Genomic DNA, 11,163 nt, shown 5'->3' on the forward strand with positions numbered 1-11,163 from the left:
TACAGGACCCTTGGCATGTTCATTAAGCTCACATTCTAAAATTAAAGTCGGCTTGATGAGAAGAAATGGATCCTACCGGAAAACACAGCCTGTTACCTGCAGCTGTTGGGTTCAATTGCTCACTGTCACACCAGAAAACTCACAAAGTCACATCCATTTTAACATTTTTAAATGTTAATGTGGTCCATGTTACAAACTAATAATTAATTGTAGCCTTATGTGTCTATTTTCTTTTCATTATGGGGGGGAAAAGAGTGATTTTTAGCATTATTTCTGGAAAAGGGTGTCAACAAAATGTTCCAGTTCCAGTTCTAATCCTGGTGTTTAAGATACATTGTGTAAGATTTTGAAGATCTTTTGGCAAAGAGTAAACATGCTCATAAAAAATATTTACCATGGTGTATAACATCTGAAACATGAAAAGGAAGGTGGCTTAGCCGGAAATCCTTTTAAATTAGCTGTCAATCAGCTGCTCCAAGTCAGCCCACTTCAGCTGCCAACCCACTTGTCTCCACACCCTTCATTGTAAAATGTCATTTCAAGGTGCCTCATTGAATGCAAAGTTCTATCTCACATATTTAAGTTTTATTTTTATTTTTTGCAATCGCTGCCATGTTGTGCCACCTGGTGACTCTGCTCCAGATAGTCACATTAGACTGGAGAGAACAATGAGACACTATTTTTTATTGCATTTTAATGCCTCTTATATTTTGCGTGAATGATATCATGCAGATTTTTTAACATTTATATTTATGATGCAATAAAATATTTTTATTTCAATAGCGTCAATTTCAGGTGCTCTGGGGCCTTGGAGTCAGACTCAGCACCAGACTTTAATACTGAAGTGGAAAAATGGAATACACCTCTTCTTATTGGATTTTACATCCTCTTAATAAATAATATTTAGAATTCAAAATTTCTGCTTTCTACATTTTATACATGGAAAATACAATGTTTATTTATTTATTTCATTAGTTTTAACCTGGGGACACTGGATATTTTTCAAAAAGTATTAGAAGTATCAGGATAGCAACTTAAATGTTTTGGCGATATATTTCAAGATGCTCTATGAATTGAATCTACAAAAAATGTTGACGGTTGGTCTTTGGGCTGACATGCACCTTTCCACTAATTGTTTTATGTAAGTTCAGTCGAAAGATTTAACAAATCATCCATCCATTCATTCATTTACCTCCACTTATCCTGTTCAGAGTCGCGGGGGCTGGAGCCTATCCCATCAGCCTTCAGGTGAGAGGCAGAGTTCACCCTGGACAGGTCACCAGTCCATCACAGGGCCAACACATACAGACAGACAACCATTCACACTCACAGTCACACCTACAGTCAATTTAGAGTATCAATCAGCCTCGTCCCCTTTTGATGTCTTTGGACTGTGGGAGGAAGCTGGAGTACCAGAGAGAACCCACACAGGCACAGGGAGAACATGCAGACTCCCAAGCCCGAGCCAGGGCTCGAACCTGGAACCTTCTTGCTGTGAGGTGACAATGATGACCACTTTACCACCGTGCCGCCAGATTTAACAAACTATCTAGTGAAAACACAACTACCTTGGAGCTAATGAAGCACATCAAGGTAGTCTGACGTCATCACTAAGGACCTGAATTATCATCGTCTGCAGCTGCATAAAGCTCTGCCCAACCAAACTGCTGCATGTTTTGGGCTGTGAAGAACTCATCATTGAGTGAAGACTTGTGTGTGTGTGTGTGTCTGTGTGTGTTGTGACAGATGTGTGGCTTTGTAATGTTACTTCTTGTGTTTTTAATTGGAGCCTCTGAGGCAGAGGAAGACTCTCGGCTGTGTAAGATGCTGGGACGCCCAGAATTCCCGCTGTTATCTGAAGATGGAGACATAACCATCGGAGGAGCTTTCTCCATCCACAGCCAAATCTCAAAGCCTCAGCTCTCCTTCAGAGATACTCCAGAACCTCTCACATGCTCCAGGTACCACTGTTGTCTCCTCTTGTCTTTCCTGATTTTCATTAATGTATTTCATTGTCGTCTGAAACATTGTACTCTTGTCAGAATAAATTTCAGAGAATTTCGTTTCGCCCAAACAATGATATTTGCCATCAAGGAGATCAACAACAGCACCTTTCTGCTGCCTAATGTCTCCATCGGCTACAAGGTGTTTGACAGCTGTGGTTCAACTCTGCCTTCAATGCGTGCAGCGATGGGTCTGATGAATGGGCAAGAGAGGACTATGGGAAATAACTGCTCCAGCCAGTCATCCCTTCATATCATCATTGGAGCCTCTGAGTCGTCCTCAACTATTGCAATGTTACAAACGACAGGGATTTTTCAAATACCAGTGGTAAATATTTGTGTATATGAATAATTTTCAACAGACTATTATGATATAATTTTTAATTCTATGATGGGTTATCAAGGTTAATTCAAATGTAGCAGATTTATTTTAAAAGTTAAATGTTGAGTCAAACAGTATTAATGGATGTTTCGTTACTGTAATATTTTTTCTCCTTTTCCTTTAGATCAGCCACTTTGCCTCTTGTGCTTGTCTGAGTAACAGAAAGGAGTACCCCTCCTTCTTCAGAACTATCCCCAGTGACTACTACCAGAGCAGAGCCTTGGCCAAACTGGTCAAGCACTTTGGCTGGACCTGGGTCGGGGCAGTTAGAAGTGATAACGACTACGGTAATAATGGCATGGCCACATTCATCACAGCTGCACGTCAGGAGGGCGTCTGTATTGAATACTCGGAGGCCATCTCAAGAACTGACTCCAGTGAGCATGTCGCAAAGGTGGTCAGAGCCATCCGCCGGGGCAGTGCTCATGTTTTAGTTGCCTTCCTTGCCCAGGGAGAGATGAACGTTCTGCTCGAGGAAGCTCTAAACCAGAACTTGAGTGGGCTGCAGTGGGTGGGCAGTGAGTCCTGGATTACAGCAGGACATCTGGCCATCAAGAGATACTCGAGCATTCTGACTGGGTCTGTGGGTTTCACCATCAAGAAGACAAAAATCCCCGGCCTGCGAGAGTTTCTTTTACAGGTTAATCCAAGTCAGAACCCTCAGAACGATCTGCTCAAAGAGTTCTGGGAGGCTGCTTTTGATTGTAGTTTTCAAGCCGGTCTGCATGGACGGAACCAGTGCTCTGGCTCTGAGAGGCTGGAGAGTATAAATAATCCTTTCACCGACGTAACAGAACTGAGGGTATCCAACAACGTGTATAAGGCTGTTTACGCTGCAGCTCACGCCATACACAAAATGTTGAAATGCGATGAAAACATGCATCACTCATGTGTACTGAGAGACAATTTTGAACCAAAACAGGTTAGAGACCGCTTTCTCATGTGATATATGAGTTCAACAAGCTCCATATTTATGTTAATTTTTATTTTATTTTTTTAATGGTAGGTTGTGGAATATCTGCAAGGTGTGAACTTCACACTTCCGTCAGGAGAAAGTTTTTACTTTGATAAGAACGGAGATCCCGCAGCGATGTACGAACTGGTGAACTGGCAGAGAAGCAAAGCAGGAGACGCTGTATTTGTGGCTGTGGGGAGCTACAATGCTTCACTGCCTGATGGGAATCAGTTTAAGATGAATGGAATAAACATAACATGGGCTGCTGGTTCTCTAAAGGTATTGGTCCCAGTAATATATATTAATGAATATTAGTTTTTTTGTTTCTTTTCACATGCTGATATTTTGAACTGCAGACTATCCTTTTGACTTTTTAGAATGTACTGGAAAATGGAAAACATATTCTGACATCCACTTAAAAAAAATCCAGATTCATTTGAAAGTTAATTTTATTTGCTTTAATTCCGTTTTAATACCTTCAGTATTAGTGTGCTAATGTAAAGCATATAATCAACTAATCACATTAGGTCTTTTAATTGGAGCAACATGTGGGTGCCAATGAGCTGATGTGGTGTTGTTACAGAGGCCTGAGTCAGTGTGCAGCCAGAGTTGTCAGCCTGGTTTCCGTCAGGCTGCCATTCGAGGGAAACCCGTCTGCTGTTTCTCCTGCATCATGTGTGCTGCCGGAGAGATCAGCAACACCAGTAGTGAGAAGAAGCTTTTTTTTTTTAAATACATCAAAGCTTTTTAATATTGTAAAGTCACATGAGCTCACAGATTGAACAAAGTGCAGCCTTCAGGCCTAGATAAGTGTTATTTTTGCAGCTTTGTGTTGGGTTATTTTGCAAGGCAGGCAAAAGGCAAGTGTAAAATCATTAGCAGTTCAAACATTTTGGCATAGACAAGTAGTGCAATGTTCCTTCAGGGTCCACAGCCCACTGAGGTTCCAGTTAAACCACTAAGGGCACATTTCCACTGACTCATTCCGGCTCGGGTTGGGTCAGGTCGGTTTGGCCCTCACAGTTTCAAAGCAGACCATATAGCCTATACACAACTGTTGATTCAGGACAGTGCACTCAGAACTATCACACAGATTCATAAAGCTTCACAAACAAACGTGAAGCATTTCCAACCCCCACAATTTATAAAAGCCTTAGCATTTATACCACTGTGACTATTTCCAATGCCTGTTGCATTAATTCTTCCTATGTCCAAACATCCCAGAGTAATTGTCATGTTTGGAGCAAGGAGAGGTCTGGACCCAGATGCAGAGTTCAAAAGGATAACAATGTTTATTGAGGCGTGAAAACAACTAAAGATCACCGTAATGGGAAGAAAAGTAACAAATTAATTACAATGGAAAAAAAAAAAATCACTACAAAAGGGAATAACTGGATAAGTAAGAAAAACCACCGCAAGTGTAAAGTCACAAATAAGAGAAAAACAAATGAGAAGAAAAGTTAACAGAGAAAAACCAAAAGTGTCCAGGAGCAAACTCAAACTGGCAACAAAGTTGCAACAGAAAACATGAATGGAATACTTGGGGTACAAACAATGGAAGGCAGGGAACTGGCTCGAGAGCAGGGTTCATTCATGCAGCAAACACAACGCTTTGGAAGGGAGTAAAAGTTTGGAGGAGGCTTAAGTAGTCAGACTAATCAGACAATCGGGAACAGGTGAGTGTGGTTGAGCCCTGCCGTTGAGGGGATCGCCCGCCTCGGGGCGCTCCGACGAGGCAGAGGGAGAGAGAGAGAGGATCAGAGGGCTGCTCACAAGAGCGAGACCATGACAGTAATACTTCAATCATCACGTGAACTTTTTAGCAAATCAGGATCAAAAGAGGGATCAGACACAAGGACGTAATTGGTCAAATTTAAGATTAGAATAGAATAAGTGATGTGATTCAGGGCACAGAATTGATTTTAAGTTAAGTTTATACTTTTGATTTTACAGAATGATGTGTAGACATAACACAATAAGTCACTTATTGTAAATCTACTTGTGCCTTTATGTCAATCTCTGGTGTTTTGAGTTTTTTCCAGATTCTGCACAGTGTTCCCAATGTGCGCAGGAGTACTGGTCAAATGAAGACCACAGCCAGTGTGTTCCGAAGGTGATGGAGTTCCTGTCTTATGGAGAAACCATGGGGGCCCTGCTCACTACCCTCTCACTGTTGGGAGCGAGTTTAACATCGGTGGTGTCATGTATCTTCTTTCGCTTCCGTCAAACACCTTTCGTCAAAGCTTGTAACTCTGAGCTGAGCTTCCTGCTGCTCTTCTCTTTGACGCTGTGCTTCCTGTGTTCTCTGACCTTCATGGGCCGACCTTCTGAGTGGTCCTGCATGCTGCGCCACACAGCTTTCGGTATCACCTTCGCCTTGTGTATGTCGTGTATCTTGGCTAAAACCATCGCAGTGGTGATCGCCTTTCAGGCTAAAAGTCCAGCGACCTCAGTCTCTCAATGTTCTGTCCCGCTTCAGAGAACAAGTGTCCTCAGCTGTACTTTAGTTCAGGTGTTAGGTTGTGTGCTGTGGCTGATTCTTGCACCGCCGTTTCCCTACAGAAACACAGCTCACGCGACTGGAAAGATTATCCTGGAGTGTAATTTAGGTTCACCATTAGCATTCTGGGCTGTGTTGGGCTATATAGGACTCCTGGCCGTGCTCTGCTTCATTCTTGCTTTTCTAGCTCGGAAGTTGCCGGATAATTTCAACGAAGCCAAATTCATCACCTTCAGCATGTTGATATTCTGTGCAGTCTGGATCACATTTATTCCGGCTTATGTCAGCTCTCCTGGGAAGTTCACTGTAGCTGTAGAAATATTTGCAATCCTTGCTTCTAGTTTTGGTTTACTTTTTTGTATATTTGCTCCAAAATGTTATCTTTTACTGTGGAAACCAGAGAGGAATAGTAAAAAATATTTGATGGGAAGAAACTAATATAATCCCAATAAATCAGTAACCATAATATTCAAATACTATGACATTATCTTTATTAGTGCCTCCAATTGGATATTATTAATAAGCAATTCATTTCATTTCTTTTTTTTCTGTTTCTATTATGAAGTTAATTTCATGACTGTTTCAAGAAGCTTGGATTAGAAGAAATGTATTTTTTTGTTATCCGGAGTGAACACATGCAATATGTCATATTAGTACATTATTTTTCAAGACTATCTCATAATATTTTCTGGTGAATTCAGTACATTTTCAGCTGTACTAATCGACAGGCTTAATAGATTCAATGATTGCATTTCAATTGTGATGACTATTAAAATGCACAGATTTCAGCGCCTCTTTTTAAAACATCATGTAATTTATGCAGTTTATTTTTCCCAGACTGCTTTCACACTCACATGTGAAAATGAAGATCATCTCATTAAGGGTGTGAAATCCATTACTCAGATTTCGTCAAAAGTGAAACTGATAATGAATACTGAAATGAAATATACATTTTACAACAACTATAGAGAAATGTGTCTGAAATCATAATCATAAGCAAGTAGTTTTTCTGAAAAAAACAAAAAAAAAACAACAAGCCGAGGCCCTGTACTAGACCCACCCATCGTCTCTCAGTCTGACTGAAGGTGCTGCCATTGGTGGAGAGAAACATCACATTCACACGTGTTGCATCCGAGCCCTCTTGGCTTTATGCTACTTAAAAGAAACTCTATAAAATGCCCAGAGTTGACTGGCATTATTTTGGGCCCGGGGTAGTTGGTAAGGTAAGGTGAGCAGCTATGCTTCTGATAGCAGATGTGCTGCTTCTCTCCCTTCTGGCTGTCAGCGGATTGAAACCTGTGTGTCAAACATACGGGACTAAAGAACTATCTCAGTTCTCTAAGAATGGAGACGTCAACATCGGAGGCATTTTCTCCTTCCATCAGAATCCAGTCAATGTGAACCCAGCTCTCCAAGTCAACCCTGGAACAATCCGCTGTGAAGGGTAAGATAAGAATAAGGGTAATGGTTCTGTTGGGATGTAAATCTTTGTGTTTTCTAATCCTTATGGTATTTTTATATTCAGACTGGATCCAGGAGAGCTCCAGTATGCATATACGATGATGTTTGCCATAGAAGAGATCAACAACAGCTCTGAGCTGCTGCCTGGAGTGACACTGGGCTACAGAATCTTTGACTCCTGCCCCAGTATCCCACTGTCCATCAGAGCATCATTAAACCTGATGAATAGGTATGAGAATGGGGGAGGCAGCTGTGACAAGCTCTCCACTGTGCACGCTGTCATAGGGGAAACTACATCCACCTCCACAATTGGTATAGCACGCACCATGGGACCTTTCCATATACCTGTGGTGAGTCGTGTGTGTGTGTGTGTGTGTGAGAGAGAGAGAGAGAGAGAGAGAGAGAGAGAGAGAGCACACAGGCTTTCGTGTTAATCCTCTCTGATGAATGTGAAAAATCCCTCTGTGAGAATCTGAATAGTTCTATTTCTTCCATGAATTTTGTTTCAGATCAGTCATTCGGCAACATGTGCGTGTCTTAGCAATAGAAGAGACTATCCATCCTTCTTCAGGACCATTCCTAGTGACATTTACCAGAGCGAAGCGCTGGCAAAGCTCGTCAAACATTTTGGCTGGACATGGGTAGGGGCAATCAGAACCAACAGTGACTACGGAAATGGTGGTATGGCTACTTTCCTGGAAGCAGCTGAAAAGGAAGGTGTCTGTGTTGAGTACTCTGTGGCCATTTATAGAACCGATCCCAGGAAATGGTTCTTAGAAGTTGTGGACATTATAAAGAAATCCACATCGAAAGTAATAGTGGCATTTGCTGATGGAACTGATCTTGATATTCTCATCAAAGAACTCCATGCCCAGAATGTGACAGGCCTGCAGTGGGTGGGCAGTGAGGGGTGGATCACCTATCGCTACATTGCCTCTGCAGTAAACTATGCTGTGGTGCAGGGCGCGGTGGGATTTGCAGCACTCAACGCTCACATCCCTGGACTGCATGAGTTCCTAGCTAACAGCAGACCCTCCTCTATACCAGGGAACCAGGGACTAGTGGAGTTATGGGAGATGGTTTTCAGCTGCACCCTGACTCCCAACGCTCAGGATTTGGTTGCAGCGTGCACTGGCGGGGAATCCCTGTGGGACACAAAGACACGCTTCACAGATATTTCTGATGCCAGTCTGCTAAATAATGTTTACAAGGCCACATATGCTGTCGCTCATGCGCTACACCTGCTGTATACTTGCCAAGATGGTCAGGGGCCTTTCGAGAACAATTCTTGTGCAGATGTAGGAAATGTACAACAATGGCAGGTAAAGTACAAGACATCATCCCCACTACAAAACTACATTTTGATCTGTTAAACAGGAACTTGTCCCTGCAGGTGCTGCATTATCTAACCCAGGTCAATTTCACCACTAAGATTGGTGAAAACGTGTTCTTTGATGAAATGGGTGATCCCGTGGCACGCTACGCTCTTGTGAACTGGCAGATGGATGAGACAGGTTATATAGTTTTTGAAACCATTGGATACTATGATGCCTCAAAGCCTGAAGGCCAGCAGTTTGAGATGAAGGCAGGTGTTAAAGCCATCTGGGCTGATGAGAATCTACGAGTAAGTTGGTTGGTTTCAGATTCTCTTTGAGAATATATTCATGATTTTGTCAAATTCACTCTAAATATTTTTTAAGCCTTCTATATCAGTGATTTACAGATTTTTTTTTTTCTTTTCCGTGTGTGTATATTATTGTCATTGTTGTATAGGTGCCAAAGTCTGTCTGCAGTGAGAGCTGCCTGCCGGGGACTCGTCGAGCTTTCGTGAAGGGAAAACCTGTCTGCTGTTTTGATTGCATCCTCTGTGCTGACGGGGAATTCAGCAACAGCACAAGTGAGACAGCAGGAGTCTTCGCCTTTACTTTAGCAATCATCATGTTTCTTTTGGGAAAAATCACTGCCAGCTCTTTACTAGTCTATGTAAAGATGTGTGTTCTCTGCAGCTTAAAAATATTTATGCTTTCAGATGCAGTGAAATGTGACAAATGCCCTCCCGAGTACAAGTCGAACAGCGAGAGGAATAAATGTGACTTGAAAGCAATTGAGTTCCTCACCTTCAGAGAACTGATGGGTATACTACTGGTTACTTTTTCTGTGTTTGGGGCTTGTTTAGCAATCACTATAGCCCTGATATTTTTCCATTATCGGCAAACTCCAATTGTCAGGGCCAACAACTCTGAGCTGAGCTTCCTGCTGCTCTTCTCCTTGACTCTGTGTTTCCTGTGTTCCCTGACCTTCATAGGCCGACCCTCTGAGTGGTCCTGCATGCTGCGTCACACAGCGTTCGGCATCACCTTTGTCCTCTGTATCTCTTGTGTTCTGGGGAAAACTATTGTGGTGTTAATGGCCTTTAGAGCTACACTTCCAGGTAGTAATGTCATGAAATGGTTCGGGCCTGTGCAGCAGAGACTCAGCGTCTTAGCTTTCACTCTAATTCAGGTCGTAATCTGCATACTTTGGCTGACCATCAGTCCACCCTTCCCCCTCAAAAACATGAACCACTATAAGGAGAGAATCATTCTTGAATGCGCCCTGGGATCACTTGTAGGTTTCTGGGCTGTGCTGGGATACATTGGACTCCTGGCTATATTGTGCTTTATACTTGCTTTTTTGGCCAGAAAGTTACCTGATAACTTCAATGAAGCTAAATTCATCACTTTCAGCATGTTGATATTCTGCGCTGTCTGGATCACATTTATTCCAGCGTACGTCAGCTCTCCTGGGAAGTTCACCGTAGCCGTGGAGATATTTGCTATTCTGGCGTCAAGTTATGGTATGCTATTTTGTATTTTTCTGCCCAAATGTTATATCATTTTGTTGAAACCTGAGAATAATACAAAGAAACATTTGATGGGTAAAGTAACTGCAAAAGCCCTTTGAAATCAAAATAAGAGATTTATACTTAATGTCACTGCACATGTTCATTGTCTGTAATTAGACTTTAAAATGATTTAAATGTCATGTTGTAACCAAAATAAATGATTGATTCAGTCTTCAGGTTAATATTCATCTCTGAATATTGTGTATTTGTGTTCATGTCGTGCTGTCTACATATAAACAACACGTTTGAATTGAACATTAACTTTATTAATTAGGAAAGAACTCAGGGCCTCAAGGTGCTTTTTTTTCAAATTTTAATGTCTGCTCCATTCTGGAATGTCAAAGGCCATGTGCAAGTTAACGTATAGAAAATAATCATAAATGCACAGATGAAGGAAACCTGCCAACATCCAAATAGCTTACACATTGAAATAGAAGTATGCAAAAAGATGAATCTGTACTGGCATCACCTGCACGAGACACACACACATACACACACAGACACACACAGACACATTCTGGTGCTTTATGACTGCGTTCATCCATGGAAAAATTCGACATCGTTTGAATGTTTGAATTTTGGACATGAGTTCATCACCTGGACACAAACATGACTTATGATATATGCTCATGCATCTACACTGCCTCCAAATCATTTGTTCAAGGTTTGACATCATAACATTTCTTTGATAAAGGTACATCTTAAGCACAATCGAATATCCCGAAATCATCTGGACTAAGGCCCTGGCCCAAAATGATTTTCTCTAGGTGCACCTCCCTCTTCTTCCCCCACCTCAACATCCATACAGATGAAAGATCATTGGTATGATGTTATTTTTACACTGCTCAAAAATGTATAAATACCAGTGATAGCTTCTGATGTGCATTAATTGATTACTGCTTTCTCAGACAGCATGATGTCCACACAGAGGTGGGCAGAGCAGGGTTTAGCATTTTTACATCTGTTGTTGGTAGCATC

General features: G+C 41.8%; 2 protein-coding genes across 2 annotated transcripts; both read left to right on the forward strand.

Annotated features, from left to right (window-relative positions):
• Positions 1 to 2,076: 2,076 nt before the first annotated feature.
• LOC147254807 (extracellular calcium-sensing receptor-like) lies at positions 2,077 to 6,278 on the forward strand. The gene is made up of 5 exons (XM_086215214.1): positions 2,077 to 2,331; positions 2,510 to 3,307; positions 3,392 to 3,619; positions 3,924 to 4,047; positions 5,383 to 6,278. Exons 1-5 carry the CDS (start codon positions 2,077 to 2,079, stop codon positions 6,276 to 6,278), a joined length of 2,301 nt encoding a protein of 766 aa, XP_086071340.1.
• An 800-nt stretch (positions 6,279 to 7,078) lies between these two features.
• LOC147254808 (extracellular calcium-sensing receptor-like) lies at positions 7,079 to 10,244 on the forward strand. The gene is made up of 6 exons (XM_086215215.1): positions 7,079 to 7,284; positions 7,366 to 7,651; positions 7,811 to 8,623; positions 8,695 to 8,925; positions 9,075 to 9,198; positions 9,331 to 10,244. Exons 1-6 carry the CDS (start codon positions 7,079 to 7,081, stop codon positions 10,242 to 10,244), a joined length of 2,574 nt encoding a protein of 857 aa, XP_086071341.1.
• Positions 10,245 to 11,163: the final 919 nt, after the last annotated feature.

The sequence above is a fragment of the Aulostomus chinensis genome, chromosome 10, assembly GCF_037954235.1.
Source record: "Aulostomus chinensis isolate RoL2024-O1b breed Wild chromosome 10, RoL_Achi_v1.0, whole genome shotgun sequence".
NCBI lineage: Eukaryota > Metazoa > Chordata > Actinopteri > Syngnathiformes > Aulostomidae > Aulostomus > Aulostomus chinensis.